At 54.9% G+C, this 18268-nt stretch overlaps 1 protein-coding gene across 3 annotated transcripts in view; it reads left to right on the top strand.

The window, feature by feature from the left end:
- Pdgfrb (platelet derived growth factor receptor beta) overlaps nucleotides 1–17886 on the top strand; it is a 37612-nt gene extending 19726 nt beyond the window's left edge. For all 3 annotated transcript variants that reach the window (XM_058584224.1, XM_046460110.2, XM_046460111.1), the window contains 17 exons: nucleotides 306–498; nucleotides 1063–1178; nucleotides 2455–2578; nucleotides 3155–3366; nucleotides 5751–5845; nucleotides 6634–6766; nucleotides 7317–7421; nucleotides 7728–7838; nucleotides 9112–9271; nucleotides 10286–10446; nucleotides 11199–11317; nucleotides 11512–11634; nucleotides 12406–12517; nucleotides 12918–13017; nucleotides 13540–13645; nucleotides 14430–14662; nucleotides 15889–17886. In XM_058584224.1, coding sequence (XP_058440207.1) covers nucleotides 306–498; nucleotides 1063–1178; nucleotides 2455–2578; nucleotides 3155–3366; nucleotides 5751–5845; nucleotides 6634–6766; nucleotides 7317–7421; nucleotides 7728–7838; nucleotides 9112–9271; nucleotides 10286–10446; nucleotides 11199–11317; nucleotides 11512–11634; nucleotides 12406–12517; nucleotides 12918–13017; nucleotides 13540–13645; nucleotides 14430–14662; nucleotides 15889–16072 — 2387 coding nt within the window. In that variant the 3' untranslated portion in view covers nucleotides 16073–17886. The remainder of the gene's footprint in view (nucleotides 1–305; nucleotides 499–1062; nucleotides 1179–2454; nucleotides 2579–3154; nucleotides 3367–5750; nucleotides 5846–6633; nucleotides 6767–7316; nucleotides 7422–7727; nucleotides 7839–9111; nucleotides 9272–10285; nucleotides 10447–11198; nucleotides 11318–11511; nucleotides 11635–12405; nucleotides 12518–12917; nucleotides 13018–13539; nucleotides 13646–14429; nucleotides 14663–15888) is intronic.
- Nucleotides 17887–18268: the final 382 nt, after the last annotated feature.

Below are 18268 nucleotides of genomic sequence, written 5' to 3' on the forward strand. Positions count from 1 at the left end.
TGAGACTCCAATGTACCTCAGTTACAAAACCAAACCGAACAAGAGAACTACAACTGCAGTCTCAACCTCAAAACTGGCTCCAACACTAATATCAGAGCCAAATTCGTCCCCAGCCCCAACTTCAACCCTAGTCCTTCATTGAATGACTTCCTAAAGCCTGAAGCCTCTGCCCCAGAAGTCTAGGTTCCTTTACAGTTCAGCTGATGCCCCGCCTCCAGGAGCTCCGCCCCTGGGACGTGCAACCCCATTGGTGCCTGGGAATAGCCCCGCCCCCAGGGTCGGCCCCTGACAGCTGTACCTTGCAGAGAGCGGCTACGTGCGGCTTCTGCGAGACCTGGGCGCTATACAAATTGCTGAGCTGCACAGGAGTCGGACACTACAAGTGGTGTTCGAAGCCTACCCGCCACCTACTGTGCTGTGGTTCAAGGACAACCGCACCCTGGGCGATTCCAGCGCCGGCGAGATCGCCCTGTCCACGCGCAATGTGTCTGAGACCCGGTGAGCAGCTGCTACCCACTCCATTTTTTGAAGTTTTGCAGCTACCAAGCAGCCCACAGACCCACGACAAACCTAGGTCCACCTTTCCGGAGAGTCTCCTGCATGCCAGGATTGGTGCCAGACACTGGGATACTGCAGGGACTGGGGCAGAATTTCAGCATACCCAGGGTCTCTGAGTCAGCGGGGGAAACAGAAACAGGATTACCGGGAAGACAGTGCCAGGAGGGCCACTCACTGCCACCTGTGATGTCCCCAAGGCTGGAGATTAACAGAGAAACGATAAATTAGAATAAAACATGTTAGGTCCCTCCTGTGGAGGGGGAGGAATCATGCACCCCCCCCCCCAACCTCCCAATCCTTCTGTCCCCTTCTTGGTTTAGTGGAACTGCTTATAACTGGGGACTCAGGAGACTAGGTTTGAGTCCTGGCTCTCACTGTGTGATCTTGGCAAGTCCCTCTCCTCTCTGGGCTTTGTTTTCCCTGTCTGTATAAAGAAGGTGGGAGGTGGGGGAGTTCTTCCAGCTCTTACAGTGAGTGGGTTTCCTGGCCTGTATGATTTCCTAGGTATGTATCGGAACTGACACTGGTGCGAGTGAAGGTGGCAGAGGCTGGCTACTATACCATGCGGGCCTTCCATGAGGATGCTGAGGCCCAGCTTTCCTTCAAGCTGCAGGTCAATGGTGAGGGCCACCTCAGTCCCCTCTTCCCTTCTTCCCTGTCCCCACTTCCTCTTCCTGTACTGTCCTCCCACCCATAGGAGGGGCTGGAGAGGGATCTGGAACTAAGTAAGCTGAGTTCATGACCATTGACCTGCTGTGTCCCTTCTTTGGACCTCATTTTCCCCAACTGTAAAGGGAGGCCATCAGGCTAGACTGGTGTTTTCCAAAACCTTGGGCATTCATGTCCCAATGGCATGATTTTTCCTTCTCATAGTCCATTTATATGATACTCACTAATCCAGTAGATATTTATTAAGCAATTACAATATACTTCTCTATTGGAAGTTCTTAAGGCCTTGCCTTTGGGGGAAGACAAACATGTAACAGAAGGACATGAAATCCCAGCAAATAACACAGATGAGAAGGTAATAGGCGCTATTGGAAAGGGAAAAAAAGAAGGGTAGGGAAGATTAAGAGAGCAGTGCACAGGGGGCTTGTGAGGTACACTTTTAAATATTGTAATCAGTATTGACCTTATTTGCTTCGGCTGGATTGAGGAAGTGACATTTGTGTGAAGACTTGAAGAAGACGAGGGCATTAGCCAAGTGGATATTTGGGAAGATGGCACCCCTGGCAGTGCAAGGGCCAGAACAATGCCAGAAAGTCCTGTGGCCAGAAGAGGGAGAGAGGAAGAGTGGCAGGGGATGAGGTCAGAGCAGAGATAGGGTAGGGGCGAGGAGAGGGCAGATGTGTAGGTGCCTGTGGGTCTGGTACAACTTTGACTCTTACTGTGACCTAAATGAAAAGTCATTGCAGGGACTTGAGTGTAGGAATGCCATGGGAATGACTTCATGTTTTGTCAATTAGCTTTCTAAAAATAAACATATTTTGAAAGGCAAAATTGAACCTCTCAATTGTAGATGGAAAATCAGCATCACATGTCATAAATATCAGGCAGCCACTAAAATCAACTCCAAGAAAACAAGACAAATGTTATTCAATCCAGTTTCATGTATTGGGCTGCCCAGGGCTCTGAGCTTGAGGCCTGTTCTCTCTTTGTTAAAATGAAGGTGAGCAAGTCTCAGAGAGGTGTTAAGGACAGACTAGCCCCCTACTGAGACTTTCCCTTTGAAGTAGCCCAGAGGGAAATCCATCAGCTTCCCCCAAGGGATTCCTGGTCTTTAGTGTTCACCTGAGGTCTGCAGCCCTCACCCTGAGGGAGGCTCTGGGCCAGGTCTCCCTGAGGTCTATTTTCACCTCCCACCTTTCTCCTGATCCTGGACCTTCCCCCATGCAGTCCCTGTCCGTGTGCTGGAGCTGAGCGAGAGTCACCCTGCCAACGGGGAGCAGACAGTCCGCTGTCGTGGCCGAGGCATGCCCCAGCCAAATATCACCTGGTCTACCTGCAGAGACCTCAAAAGGTGAGCAGATCCTGGACCTTAGTGTTCTAGGGTACCCCAGCAGGCTAGAAGGACCCAGTGGAACTCACTAGTCTGCCCTTTCCTCTTTCACATTGCTCCAGACTAGAGCCACACCCTAGAAGACCATTCCATCACCTCCTTGGAGATGCTCTGCATGATCTAAATTGTCTCTTTTTTACCTTGACACCTGGGCTATCCTCTGCCCAGTACAGTGGAGGGCTGTGCCCAGAAAGACCTTACCTACCCAGTAGATGTTCTGTTCCTCTGACTAGGGCTCATGGTGGTTCAATGGCTAGAGGCAGGGTTGAGTTGAGGTTCTGATTCGATCTCAACACACTGTGTTTGGTGGTCAAAATGAGGAGTGGATTTTGCAATCCAGGGATCTCAATTCTGGAACGGAGGCGCCACCTACTGATCAGTTTAGAGAATCACTGGAGGAACCCGCTTAGGACCAGGCAGCTGGTCACAGGAACTGGACATGCACTTCTCCACTATGCGGTGCTGTCTGCTTTTGGCCTCAGTCTCCACCTCTGCAGAAAGGTGAGGCTGCAAGTCGATCCTGGTCTCTTTGGATAGGTGTCCACGCGAGCTGCCGCCCACACCACTGGGGAACAGTTCCGAGGAGGAAAGCCAGTTGGAGACTAATGTGACATACTGGGCGGAGGAGCAGGAATATGAGGTGGTGAGCACGCTGCGCCTGCGCCACGTGGATCAGCCACTGTCGGTGCGCTGCATGCTGCACAACCCACTGGGCCAGGATGTGCAGGAGGTTACCGTGGTGCCGCATTGTGAGTCTCCCCAGCTCACCCCCACCTTGACCCTGCCATACTTGGGGACTGAGCCCATGCCCCCTCAACAGGCCAAGTCAGCATACTCCTAGGTACACGGTAGCTATGTGAAATGCATCAGAATATGTTTCTTTGCACCATACACAATACATAATGGGCACATGTGTACAAACACGAGTGTAGAAACCATGGTTTGAGCAGCACAGTCTGCTTCCACAGAGAGAATGTAAACTGCATGTTGGAAGCCCTGACCATGAGCAGGCCTGATCCCAGGACACAGGTGCAAACTCTCTATGTGTATACTTGTAAACTTTGTGCTGAAGAATGCCTAAGCCCAGATACACGAATAAAGCTAGAGTATATGTCTGTAAGCATGTGTTCAAGCATGCATGAAGCTTGTCTCTGTGTGTAAACCCACAGAATATATGTATATAAGCCATGTACAGCATGCCCAGTTCCCAGGCTTGTGTATAAAACCCCATACATGGGTGCAAAAAATACATGTGCAATTCCTGTGCATATGTGTCAAGTGTCATAGTGCGTGTCTGTAAGCATGTCATTGCAGCACACCTTTCTAGAAAAATGTGTGAGCACAATACCTGAACACATATGCCTGCTTTACAGTGCATATATCTTAGAAGGGACACCTACATGCACAAATCTTGCACATGTGAACGGTCCTAGCAGTGCACAGATGTTTTTGCATGTCTAGCTGCCCATTCTTGTGTATGTGTGCCCTTGTATGAATGCACTTCATTCATTCACCTTTCTTCTTCAATAAATAGTTATGAGGACCCAACTTCTTGAGGTCAGAGGATCAGCTTTGATGTCCTCCTAGTGCCTAAGATCAGGGGACAAGATGGTGGGAATAAGCAATCTTAGGATCACCACCCTGGGGAGAAAGCCTGGAGGGCGAAGAGGCCAGCTGTAGGACTGAGGAAATATCCTGGGAAAAAGTCCTTTGGGTCAAACCTGAGGGATGACTTTAAGTTAGCCTGGTGAGCAGAGTGTTCCAGTCAGAAGGAGGGGACTGGGCAAGAGCCTCGAGGCAGGGCAGGTTCTAAGAAAGTAAAGGAATTCAGGCTGCCTGGAGCAGGGAGTGCATGTGAATTTTGGGGTATGGGGTGGGGAGAAAAAGAGGAAGGAAGTGGGAAGGAGTGGAGCTATTAGGGTAGGCAGACTCCAGAGCAAGCAGGGGTCTGAGGTGCACATAAGGCTTGGTGCACACTTGTGCGCTGAGGCAGGCTTAGTGGCCTGGTATGTGTGCGTGTCTTTTGAGCACACCAGCCTCCTGTACCTGCCCTGTGAGTGTGGGTGGGTTTTTAAAAATATCCTATCTCATCAACCCTCCTGTGCGCGCACAGACATGTGCCTGAGCAGATGGGCACCTGGGTAGACAGTGTGGACATCCTGACCTGCACATCAGCTCTGAGTGAAGGCAGAAGTACACCTGCAGAGGCAGATGTCACGCATACTAACTCCGGGGACTGAGATGGCTGTATGGCAGCTCCTCTTTACTCAGAGGACTCCCTAGAGGATGCATGCTTTTTTCCCAGGCCCTGGATATGTGAGACTGTTGGAGAGAGGGAGCAGAAGAGAGGTGTGGGTCTGTGACCCTGAGGAGGATATGAGGAAGGACTGGGCTCCCTGGGGATGAGAGAAGGGCAGGAAGGGGACAGAGGAGAAGAACCAAATTCCCAAAGGACACTTGGGTAGTCAGTGGGGCAGGACAGGGGAGATGAAGGTCTGGATGGGATGGCCCAGGAGGGAAGAGGCTGAGGTCTTGGGTTAGAGTAGGCACAGGCACCACGGGGCCTTGCTAGCCCTATTAACTGCCATCATTATCCACTCCTAGATGGGCTCTGGGGTGGAAAAGGGTGGTTGGTTAGGGGGGGGAGCAGGCTCCTTGCTGAGTCTGAATTTATCTGGCCATGGTGGCTCAGCCTGTGACTCCCTCGGTGGCAGGTCATGGTGTCCGTTGGCCACTTGGTCAGGCATGGAACTTAGATTTCTGATCTGCTGTGACAGCCCAACACAGGCATGGCCCTCGGGGGCTCCTGGTCTCATGGGAGAGCCAGGCAATGGACAGGAACCCAGAAAAGGGTTTTCACTCGGCCTAGAGCTGGGGCAGAAATGCAATACTGACTCTGACTGGGCTGAAGACACTAGGGATGGTGACTGAGGGGGTGGAGGTTCATAAGAGAGGTTGAAGATGTGGCCTAGAGCAAGAGGCTGAGGGTCTGACATCATAGGCCATCGAGGACGTGGGGCCTTCTGTCTGGGCACAATGGGTAGGAAAGGATTTTGATGGTGGCAGTGGGAGAGGGGAGAGCAGCTACCCAGTTCCCTCCTTGCTCATGGCCTGCTCTGGTCTCTGTCCCCAGCCCTCCCCTTCAAGGTGGTGGTGATCTCAGCCATCCTGGCCTTGGTGGTTCTCACAATCATCTCCCTCATCATCCTCATCATGCTCTGGCAGAAGGTGAGTCCCATTCTGGCCTAGGGGGTAGGGGTTGGTACCTTGGGTTTGCATGTCTCCACCCCTGCTGCAGGATCTGGCCATAGGTGGGCCCAGCATGGAGCTCAGGGTCTCTGAGCTGCCTCCACCCGCAGCAGCCTGGGCTCGCAGGCCTGATCCAAGCTATCCAGGATCCCCTGGTCTTGCTCTGCTCTAACCTCATGTCCTGCTTGTCCCTGTCACCCATGGAGACTCCTATGGATGCATTCAGATCCTCTCAACTAGTCTATAATTGCAATGTTATGTCCTGAGATTTAACCACTTTATAATTCCAAAATGTTAAGATTCCCAAATTAGGATTACTGTCCCCCTGGATTCTATCATTCTGAGTTCAATCCTATGAATTTGGCACACTAAATTTCAACATTCAAAAGTTCCATCCTTCTGCGATTCCCTCAGGGATGACTTCATGTGGGGAGGGACCATGTCCAGGCTGCCTTCTCCTCCACTCCCACCTGAGGAGCCACAGAGGCTCCAAGAGAGGCAGCTGAGGTTGTTCTGTGAGCCAGGCCCCTGGCTGTCAGCTGCTCCTCAGCCTGTCACAGCCCGATGGCTCCTCTGCCACCCCCTCTTCCCACTGGAGCCCCTGGGTACCTATCCCTGAGCCATGAAGGCCTTGACTCGCTGTGCCACTTAGTTTGGCCCTGCCCCTCTTGGGCCTCAGGGCCCACTGCCTCCTTGGCCCTCTGAGTCTGAACCTAGTGAGTTCAAGTGCAGAGAGCCTGTCTGATGCTGTGGTCCTGGTCCTGCAGAAGCCACGCTATGAGATTCGATGGAAGGTGATTGAGTCTGTGAGCTCTGATGGCCATGAGTACATCTATGTGGACCCCATGCAGCTGCCCTACGATTCCACCTGGGAACTGCCACGGGACCAGCTTGTGCTTGGTCAGTCCTGGGAAGCCCCACCTGGCAGTTTGGGGACTTGAAGTGGAGGCCAGCCTCTCTTGGGTCTGGTCTCAGCCTGGCCATGACAAGCTATGGGACCTGGGGCTGGTATCTTGCCTTCCCCACCCCTCAGTCTCCTCCTCTGCAAAATGAGGTCAAGAGGAGCCCCAGGAGCTCCCCAGCTTTGAGTCCTGTGAGCCTGAGACTTGAGATAGGACCCTTCATGGCAGGAAGCACGAGGACAGGTCTGGTGCCAGCCTGTGCTTCATCTAGTTAGGGAGGCTGAAGGGGTGCGGGGAGCTGTGTTCCCATGGGGCGGGAGGAAAGCACTTAGGGACTCAAGCTGGAGCAGAGAGCAGGCAGGACTTTGAGGAGACACCAGGAAAGACTGGGAATCAGTATGTAGCCTTTTGGGGGGAGCACATTAAGTCCAGAGGGATTTGAGGGATGTGTAGGTTGACCTAAGAGAGTGGCTCTTCCCCACCCCTGGGTGGGAAAGGGGAGTACAGGTTCCTGGTGGTCTAGGAACTGAGAGATCCTTTCTTCCCAGGACGCACCCTCGGCTCTGGGGCCTTTGGGCAGGTGGTGGAGGCCACAGCTCATGGCCTGAGCCATTCCCAGGCCACCATGAAAGTGGCTGTCAAGATGCTGAAATGTGAGTCCTGGGTGCCTGCTCCTCCCTCACACAGGTCCCACCTCCCTTGTCCCCTCCCCCATCTCCCCAAGCATTCAGCCTCTCCCAGAGTGACTGGTTTTGATGTGCTGGACACAAGCACTGGGGTCACACCAGGAGAGGGTCCTTCTGTCCCCTGCTCCCTCCCTCTTTCCCTGCCAGGGTGGGGCACACTCCCCTGCACAGGGCCTGTGGTCTTGCAGCAGCACGGGTGGGGCAGAGGAGCCTGAGTAGCTCCCATGGGGCCTCTAAGAAGCCTCAGTGACCAGCTAAGTCCCTTCCCTGCAGCCACAGCCCGCAGCAGTGAGAAGCAAGCCCTCATGTCAGAGCTGAAGATCATGAGCCACCTGGGGCCCCACCTGAACGTGGTCAACCTGCTGGGGGCCTGCACCCAGGGAGGTAGGAGAGCCACCCCAGGACTCTGGGGAAACGCCCACTGGCTACCCAGGATGCCCCGACTCCTGCTTCACCTGTGGATAGCAGGACACTGCAATGGGGCGCCACACCCTCCCGCCCAGCACTCTCCCTTCACAGTCCCAGATGGGTGTGGGACTTAGGAGCCTGCAGAGTCACATCTTCCTGGTCAAAGGACTCCTCAGGCTTCCAGTTCTGGGAGTTTCCAAATCAAAGTGACCTTGGACATTCTTGTATTTTTACAATACGTTTTGAAAATGGGGATAAATAACAATTCATGTTATATTGAGAAGAATCTTGTTACCTGCCACCCCTTCCCCCAAGACCATCAGTGAGATAACTGGGAGCTGCTTTCTTCTGATCACAGGAGAAAGTCCCTCTGCCCTACTGTGTTTATTTGAAGATCTCATTGCAAAAAAAAAAAAAAAAGAAGAAGAAGAAGAAGAAGAAGAAATGGTCGTTTGTAACTGCTTTAGAGAGATTTGGGATTTTCCTCAGGATTGTGCAATCAAATCAAAATACAAAACTGTGTTTCACACATAGACCAGTTCACATCTGCAATCATCACTCATTTCAAAAGTTATTTTATTTTATTTTTTCTTTCTTTTTGGTACTGGGGATTGAACCCAGGGTCACTTTGCCACTGAGTTTCCTCTGCAACCCTTTTTATTTATTTATTTATTTTTAAATTTTGAGACTTTTGCTAAGTTGCTGAGGATCTCACCAAGTTGCCAAGAGGGACCTTGAACTCCTGATCCTCCTTCTTCAGCCTCTAGAGTAGCTGGGATTACAGGGGTGCTCCACTGTGCTTGGCACTCATTTCAAAATTTTGTTTTTATCAATATCTTCACTGTCTACTTGTTGACTTTGAGTAAAAGCATTAAATTTGAACATAACCAGTAAACTGATAATGGAGAGCACTTTCCTCTCCCTCTTTACATATACCAGATACCAAAATAAGCTTGAGTGTGAAAACATAGCAGTTATGTCCTTGTCATGTGCCATGTTTGGTCTCATTAGTTCTTGTGACAGTCCTTTGAGGGGGGTGTTAGTTCACAGGTGGGGGAGGGGAGGCCCAGGGAGGTTAAGTATCTATTGCCTGCAGTCGGAGGCAGGAAGAGGACCCAGGTGTGCTAGGCACCTACCCTCAGCTGTCATGTCCACGACCTCTCCCACATTCAGCCTGTTTATTGGCCCCGTGGCCCTCACGGGAAGCCTGAGGGCCCCTGGGGCCTGTGCCCACCGCCCTCCCCTGCAGGCCCCATCTACATCATCACCGAGTACTGCCGCTATGGCGACCTGGTGGACTACCTGCACCGCAACAAGCACAGCTTCCTGCAGCACCACTCGGACAAGCACCGCCCACCCAGTGCCGAGCTCTACAGCAACGCCCTGCCCACGGGGCTCCCTCTGCCCAGGTAGGAGGAGGCAGGCGCCTGCACAGCCCCCTTGCCCTTGCTCCTGCAGGGGGCAGCTGGGGCCCTGGGGAGGGGGCAGAGTCACTCCTGGTGACTCTTTCTCAAGTCAGGACCATAGACCATAGACCAGGAAAGGCCAGTAGTGATGGGGATAGTGCTGGGCTCTGCTGCCTCCTGCTACCTGCCCCAGTGTGCCAGGCCCTGTGCTCGAGCCCTGTGCTTGAGACCCCTGACCCCACAGCCCTGTGTCCAGGGTGTCGTGGTCTCCTGCCTTAGGGACACTGTTGGCAGAGGCAATCGTGGGCTGAGAGTTGGGCCTCCCGAGGTGCACTGTGGGCCCTGCTCCCCCCACCGTCTCCCCATTCCCTCTACACACACCCCGGTGCCCCTCGGCAGCTCAACTCTTGGTTTCAATGTTTCTGAAAAGAGCAGTTCTCAGTTCTTTTGCTGATTACAAAGACAAGGACAAGGGTAACTCAGATCAGTGTCTGAGACATTGGCATCTGCCCCTCCTCGCCAGCATTGACCTGTTTCCTAGCTGTCTTTAGGCTGCCCACACAGACACACCTGTGAACAGCCCACAGCCCTTTGGGGAGCGAGGTCGAAGTCAGAGGTATCAAGGCAATGCCCTGCTGCCCACCTTGGGTCACGGCCTGGCACCTGCCGGGGTAGCTGGTGTGCAGGAAGGCCCCAAAGAGGCCTCTGCACCCGCCCATCCTGTGCCCCTTGTCCTGGGTATTGTAATCTCTTCTGGTATGATCTCTCTGAGGACACTTACTGGGTCTTATGTCACCGTGGCAGCCCCAGCACCAAGCTCAGGGCCACAGAGGTTAGTCAGGGGGCTGGATCTGTGGTCACTTGTGTTGTAACACACTGAAGGGCGAGGGGTGCATGAGTGAAAGAAGAAATCCGTGAGCGACAGGGCCTCAGGGGTCCCCAGGGTGACCTCGGGGTACGAGGGGGAAGGAAAGAGGAAGCCAGTGACCTTCCTGTTGTGTTCCTCTTACTCCCCAGCCACGTGTCCCTGACTGGGGAGAGCGATGGTGGCTACATGGACATGAGCAAGGACGAGTCAGTGGACTACGTGCCCATGCTGGACATGAAAGGAGACGTCAAATACGCAGACATCGAATCCTCCAACTACATGGCCCCTTATGATAACTACGTCCCCTCTGGTAGGTGGATGCAGTGTGCTCAGACCTGCCCAGGCTCACACTCATGCAGAGATACATTCTTTACAAAGCCCTTCACACTCCCAGCCTTGCAGCAGTCCTGGAGCACGATGGCCTTGTGCCCATTTCATAGATGTGGAAATTGAGCTTGGCCCCCTGCCCAAAGCTGCTGTATAGGGGGCCCTCAATATGAAGCCCTGTTTATGGGTCTAGAGGCATGAACACAGCTCTCAGGGAGAGTTAGAGCTCGGGTGGGGTTGGGCACACCTCCTGCAACCTGCAGAAAAGTGATCAGCTTTGAACTGGCCCCAGGCTGGTCTAATGTTCCTAAGAAACAGGGCTAAACCTTTTTTCAGTTATTTGGTAGTACTGGAGATTGAACCTAGGGGCTCTCTACCTATATTCCTAGTTTTGGGGGTCTTTTTTGGTTTTGGGACAGGGTCTCAATAATTTTCTGAGGGTCTTGCTAAGTTGCTGAGACTGCCTTTGAACTTGTGATTTTCCTGCCTCGGCCTCCCAAAAAATGGGATTACAGGCGTGTACCACCATACCCAGCCTAAACTTTTTTTCTGGCCGTTGAGGACACTGGTGATGTAGGAGAGGTTTAGGCTAGACATGAAGAACCATCCTTTCAGGAGAGACCTAGAAGATCCGGAGCCACCTGCCTTGGACATTCAGCCCCACAAGCCAAAAGACAGGGTCCTCTGGGCCACTGGGGTACATGAGATGACCTGTGACTCTCTGCTCTCCCCCAGCTCCTGAGAGGACTTGTCGGGCCACTTTGATCAACGAGTCCCCAGTGCTTAGCTACACAGACCTTGTGGGCTTCAGCTACCAGGTGGCCAATGGCATGGAGTTCCTGGCCTCTAAGAATGTAGGTGTGGTCATCATGGGGCAGGGTGGGGCTGTGGGTCCTCCAGACGGCCAGAGTCCTCCAAAAAACAACTACCTCTCCTTTGGGGGTGGGAAGACTGAGGACCCCCCACCTGGACATTTTCCCCACACTCTCACCACGGAGGGCTTCCCACAATTCTCCTAAGGTGTCCTCTGCTCTCTTCCCTGACCCAGTGTGTTCATCGGGACCTGGCAGCCAGGAATGTGCTCATCTGTGAGGGCAAGCTGGTCAAGATCTGTGACTTTGGCCTGGCTCGAGATATCATGCGGGACTCAAACTACATCTCCAAAGGCAGTGTGAGTACCTACCAGGCCCTGGGGATGGTGACCATGCACTCTGACGCCAGGATCAGGTTCCCTCCTGACCAGCATGGCTTTAATGCTTAGGAGCTCAGCACAGGGCTCCTCATGGCTGGTCCTGCTCAGTTAGATGGTCAGTGCCTGCCAACTGTGTGCACAAGGACAAGAGAGGGAGCCACTAGCTGCGCCTGGACTAGGAAAAGGCAAATAATCCCAGGTCCACTCGTCACAGCTGGGGCTGAGGGACCAGCTGCAGTGGCCAGGGATGGGCAGGAAGAGGGTGTGCAGATCAAATCTGTTGTCCCAGGAGTGATGGGCAGAGGAAGAAACCCAAGTGACATGGTAAAACAGATGCTCACAGGCAGTAGTGGGATTGGCTTGGATAAAATGTGACCATCCTGCTTCCCACCCATCTTCCTGCTTCCTGTGAACCCCAGAGGGGGGGGGCTCTAGAGCCCAGGGACCAAAGGTAGCCAGGATGAAAACCGGGAGGTGGCTTGGAATGTACCTTGTCCCTCCACCCCTCTTCTTAGACCCAGGGCTTTTCCCCAGGGACAGGGGCTGCTGTGTCCTTAGCTAATGAGGAGAGAAGACTCCCTGCTGCTGTGGCCAGGAATAGGGTGGGCATGGGAGCTGTGCAGACCCTGGAGGAGGAGGGGGAAGCAGCTGGCAGTGGAGCTGCTGGACCTCCTCGCGTCCAGGTGCAGAGTGGGCTGGGAACTGGCCACTGGCCCCTCTGGGCACTCAGCGCTGCTCCTGCCCCCACAGACCTTCCTGCCTCTGAAGTGGATGGCCCCGGAGAGCATCTTCAACAGCCTCTACACCACCCTGAGCGATGTGTGGTCCTTTGGGATCCTGCTCTGGGAGATCTTCACATTGGGTGCGCTGCCTCTTGCTCCCTCAGGGGCACAGCATTCCCTTCCCTCCACCTCCCATCTGGTGGGGCTGTGGCAGGGTGTTGGGACATGGGTCAGGGGACCTGTGGCGAGTACTCTGCTCCTTTCTCCCACTGTGCTGCTCTGGCAAGACCCTTGCCGTCTCTAGATCTCTTTACCCCTCTACCCGAGGATCAACGGGAGCCTGCTTGGCTCTGGTGTTCCCTGGCTCTCTGTCCTGAGGAGTGCTGTGTCTCCTAGGAGCCCAGGAAGGACCTCCATTTCCCAATGCCAAGGACACTGCACCCTCCTCCACCAGGACCAGCCTGCTGTCCTTGTGCTGTAGAAGAGGGCACCCTGCTCCGTGTCACACCCTGAGCCTGTGTATCCCTGTCTTCTCCACAGGTGGCACCCCTTACCCGGAGCTGCCCATGAACGAGCAGTTCTACAATGCCATCAAGCGTGGTTACCGCATGGCGCAGCCGGCTCACGCCTCTGCTGAGATGTGAGTGGAGCCTCGTGCCCTGGGGGGGATTTCCTGGATGAGACAGTGGACATGTAGCTCTACCAGCTTCAGCCAAAGAGAGTTCTCAGCTCAGAGATCCAGAAAAGTCTAGCTACACCTGGCTCTGGGTGTTTGTGTGCTCAGGAATCCCTTCTGCCCTGGGCTCTCTTGTCTCTGGGCCAGCCTCACTCTCAGGCTGGCACTGCCCACATGGCTGCCACAGTGCCAGCCGATGACTTGCACTGCCAAAGCCCCAGAGCTGACCTCTGTGGCTCAGCTGGGGTCGTATGCCATCAGAACCCGCCTCTGACCAGAGAGGATGAAACCCCTCTGGGCTGCACCTGGGCCACGTGCTCCCCACGGGTGGCCACCCCACAGAGCCAGTGGTGGGTGGTGCTGGCTGCCACGTCTCCCGACACCCTGGTCCCTGCTCCTCTTATTCTGAGAGGCGGTGGCTCCAGCTCCCAGCACCGCCCCACCGCACCAGAGCCAGGGGGCCTGACCCTCTCTGCCCCTCCCCAGCTACGAGATCATGCAGAAGTGCTGGGAAGAGAAGTTTGAGGTTCGGCCCCCCTTCTCCCAGCTGGTGCTGCTCCTTGAGAGGCTGCTTGGCGAGGGCTACAGAAAGGTATGTGGAGTAGGGTGGGGGTGGGGCACAGCACTCCATCAGTTCAGACCCTGGGTCCCGGGCTCGGAGTGCTGTGCTGGAATTTGGGGTACAGCCTTCCTCTGCTCTGGGCCTCAGTTTCTCTGCTGATCCCAGGACGGGGTGGGCGGAGCTGAGTCTATTCCAGCAGCTCCAAGAAGGGACACTGACTGGTGACACCCTTAGGAGAGGCTACGACCTCTGCCCCCGTGCCCATTTCTGGGGCTCCTTCAGAGGTGTGAACAACCCAGGCCACATGGCTTCCAAACCCAAGCCCTCAGACCCTGCTGTAGGCTGCTCAGAGACAAATGGGGCCTCCTGGGGGCCTAACCCCTGCCTCTCCTAGTGACAGGGGAGGCACATCTCTTTGGCACAGGCACAGCCTTGTCCTCAGCTCCACTTCTCATCCCCTTGGGGTTGTCCTGGGGTGACTGAGATGGCAAGGAGTTGTCATTATCTCATAGAAAGGGACACCAAGGCCCCAGTGGGGGGTCAAGTTGGAATGAGAGCAGGAACTGCCTCCTCCAGGTGAGGGCAAGTGAGGGTTGGGGTGCTGGTTCCATCAGTGCCACTCTATGGGTGCTCCTGACCCCACCTGGTCTTGATAGATGCCAGGTGGGAGGCAGCTCAGCTGTGTGGCATTGGTCACTCTCTGAGCACCCTCTGCCTTCCCTACTCAAGGTAGGAGAGGCTGGGTCAGATCTGCCTGGGCGTGTCCCATCTGACCATTTATGCCCCTCTTATGCTCCTCCCCCCGACGGAGCAGAAGTACCAGCAGGTGGACGAGGAGTTTCTGAGGAGTGACCACCCAGCCATCCTGAGGTCCCAAGCCCGCTTCCCTGGATTCCACAGCCTCCGATCTCCCCTGGACACCAGCTCTGTCCTCTACACTGCCGTGCAGCCCAGCGAGGGTGACAACGACTATATCATCCCCCTGCCTGACCCCAAACCAGAGGCTGCTGATGAGGGTCTGCTGGAGGGTTCCCCCAGCCTCGCCAGGTAGCCACCCTGGCTGGGACCTGGGGCTACAGGGTGCACAGAGTGTGGGTGTGTCTGCGTCAGGCTTGACCCAGCAGCCGGTTCCCTGGGGTGAAGACTTATTCCTACAGGTGAACAGAGGGCAGAATGGGGCTCTCTTGACCTTTGAGCCCTCAGGTGGGAGGGGCAGGCTGCATAGAAAAAGGATGGGCGGGGCTATCTGAAAGAGAGCTCCTTCCTTGAGGGGAATCCCACAGTTGCCCTCTCTAGGCCCTGTCCTAGCCCCACGGGGAAGGAGGGAACCTACTGAATGTCCCCAGCATGCTGAGGAGTGACCACCTGTGGGGTCCCAGCCAGCCTTAGGCTGTGCTCCATGCTTAGCACTGTGCCCAGGGGGCCCGGCAGCCTGGCTGTAGGAGGCAGAGGTGGCCCAAGGTCAACTCAGAATGCAGACTGGGAAGGAGACTCATGTGCTCTTCTGTCTTGGGGTGGGGTTTAAGTCCAGGGAGGGCTTTGGAGGGAGGTCCACTGGAGTCTCTACTTGATGTTCAGAGATCACCTGCCTCAGCTAGAGAGAGGGCTCCCTGGAGGCCAGAGCCACCCACCCCAAACAAGATCCAGCCCCAGGGGAGGTGGCAGGAGTCCTAGGCTGGGTTCTAACTCCAACTCTGCCACCATAAGCCCTGGGCAGGCTTTGTCCCTGTGACCCTCAGTTTCTCCACATGTGCTGACAGTGCACACAGGCCCCTGGGGACCCTGAAGGCCCTTTTCCTTCTGTCAATGAGACTAACATTCTAAGACCTGGGTAGACAGGATAGGATTCAGCCCAGAGTTCTAACAGCTTGCCGTGTGAATGCTGGCCCTGTTTTATGCCCTTGGACAGCTGCTACACCTCTCTGAACCTCAGTTTCCTCTTCTATTAAATAAAAACAGTGAAAGTCTTTCTCTTAGGGTCTTGCCATGAGGATTAAGTGAGATAATGTCTCAGAATATAGAGGATGGAGATGCTGGGAATGGGAATTGAAGTGTGGGGCCAGCTTGGCCTGCTCCAACATCCCAGCCCCTGCACACGCCCACGGTGTGAGGTAGGGCAATGACATGACCTCTCTGAGCTGCGCTTGTCTCCTGGCTCAGGCCTTATGGGGTCTTTAAAGGATTCAACGAGCAGAAGTGTGCAAAGCTGGGTTCAAGGAGTCCCTCAGCGCCTGCTGTGGCCCAGCCCTCACCCACTTGCCTTCTTCCTCCAGCTCCACCCTGAATGAAGCCAACACCTCCTCTACCATCTCCTGTGACAGTCCTCTCGACCCCCAGGAAGAACCAGAGCCAGAACCCCTGCCCCAGCCCCAGGGGGACTCCCAGATGGAGCTGGAGCCACCAATGGATGCAGGCTGCCCTGGGCCTCGGGCCGAAGCAGAGGACAGCTTTCTGTAGGGGCTGGACCCCACTCTGTGCCACGAGAAGCTCCCCTTCTGCCACCAGGCCACAGCCCCCGGGCCTGGCATCCTGTGAGCCATGCTGCTCCTGCCAGCTGTCCCATGTGGAAGGCTTCTGTCCCTGCCACACTGCTCCCCAAGCCCTGGGGCTGGCTCAGGAGGCCAGAGAACTGCAGGACCATGCCCAGCCTCTGCCTCAGGGAGGCCATGTGACTGAGCCACGGTCCCTCCCAGGGGACCCAGTTTCCCAATGCACAAGATGAGACATTGAACTTGGTAGTTCACAGTCTACCTGGGAGTCTCCCTGGCTGACAACTGGGGAGGCTGGAATCTGGGGGAGCTTCCTGGGGGAATGGCGTAGTTAGTAACCTCGCTCTGTTCAGCCAACTGCCCCTCAAGGAGTCGCAGGCTTGTCCCCACACTTCCATCTGCCCAGGAGCTGGGGAAGAAACCCCGGCACCCCTGGCTCCTGGCTGAGCTGGGCCTGCCCTGGCCAGTGTTGCTTCGCTCTGAAGCCACCTCCCCTGACACTAGTCTCTGCTTTCCCAGGCCCGAGCAGGTCTGGGCCAGCCATGCTTAATTAATGCTGTAATTATTGCTGGGACTGAACCAAGTACAGCACTCCCCAGCCTGCAGACCCAGCCCAGGGCACTCGGGGCACACTGGCTGTGGACAGTGCCCATATCTTCCAGGCCCCTTGTGTTCTGAGGCTTTTTCTCATCGTCCCTGGTTACAGGCCCAGCGGATCCTACATCTGAAACAAATGTGTTGATGTGCCAGCATTATGTCCACATGTGTACACCAGTAGGTGGCCCTGACTCTGCATTGAACCTGCTGTGACCTTGGAGGAATCCCTTGCCCTCTCTGGGCCCATTTTCCCCTTTGAAGAGTGAGCAAGTTGGACTCATTCACTCTGAGTGCCCTGTCAACACTAATATTCTAGAATATTCCTGTGGTTTGCATGCTTGTCCAGATGAAGCAAGGTCAAGTACCCTAAACTTCCTAGTTGGGGGGCTGCTGGCCTCTGGGGAGATTCCAAATGACATATCACAGTCTGGACATTCAGGTACGTGACCCTTCCTCTGCCCCAAATGCAGCTGTGATGACCTTGGCTTGGAGTACCCTGGAAAGCCCCAGCAGCTGCTCCAGGGACACAGGAGGACCACAAGACCCCCTTGAGGACCCACGATGAACTCTGGAGATATCCTGGGCAAGGGGGCAGGGAGGGAGGTCATTACCTCATGCAGCCCAACAGTGCCCCCAAGGTATTTGCAACAGACAGAATGGACAGTAAGGACGGTTGTGTCCCATGAAGAACAAGAGCCTCAGGACGTGCACCCCAGGAAAGGGGCACAAGAGGTGGGCACTTTGGAGGTTTCCTCCTTAACTGCCGGCTGCCCCATCCTGGAGGGAGTACCTGGTGGAGTAGGGTCTTGTCACTGCCCAGGTGATACCTCACTGTCCTGAAACCAGTGGGCATTGGCCATTACAGGGCAGTGAGGGATATGGTCACTTCGCCCAGGAGGGGGAGGGCTGGCCAGGGGATAAGGCGAGGTCAGCCCTCCTGGACACAGTCACCAAGCTAGTTGGTGTCTCCCAACCCGAGGGCCCCAGAGACTCCCCAAGGAGAGAGGGGGAGTCAGTCTTCGCTACGGTACCAAAGATATAATCACCTACGTTTACAAGTATTTTTTAGGACTCACATTAACTCACATGTATACATCAAAGTGTTATTTTGTATGCTGTTCAGTTTTCCTATCTGTGTACTTTTTTTTTAAGGGAAAGATTTTAATATTAAACCGGGTGCTTCCACTCACTGACTCTGGTCTCACTTGTGTTTGGGTGTGGGTATGGAGTGAGCGGCAGTCAGAGCGCATCCCGACAGATCCCTTCGGCTTTGGTCTCCTTTCCCTCTTCTCAAAAAGGGATTTTCATTTCTCCCACTCCTTCCTAGTGGCTGGGTGACCTTGACCTTGGACTTGGTTTCTCAATATGAGCTGAGGAGGCTCCTCTTCCTCTGTTGTGCCTGAGCAAGGCTGGGTAGGAGAACTTGGAGCCCACAGGCCTGCTCAGAGGTTCCAGCACTGGGGAGCCCAAGCCCTTCCTGCTCCCCCTTCCCCCACCATGTGCTTTGGCTTTGGCTATTAAGCTGGGGCACTGTCTGCCCCCCTGCACTCTGCCCGTGGGCCTGATG

The sequence above is a fragment of the Marmota monax genome, unplaced genomic scaffold (genome assembly GCF_021218885.2).
Source record: "Marmota monax isolate L192 unplaced genomic scaffold, Marmota_monax_Labrador192_F-V1.1 WCK01_AAM20220418_F8-fsc00006, whole genome shotgun sequence".
Classification (NCBI taxonomy): domain Eukaryota; kingdom Metazoa; phylum Chordata; class Mammalia; order Rodentia; family Sciuridae; genus Marmota; species Marmota monax.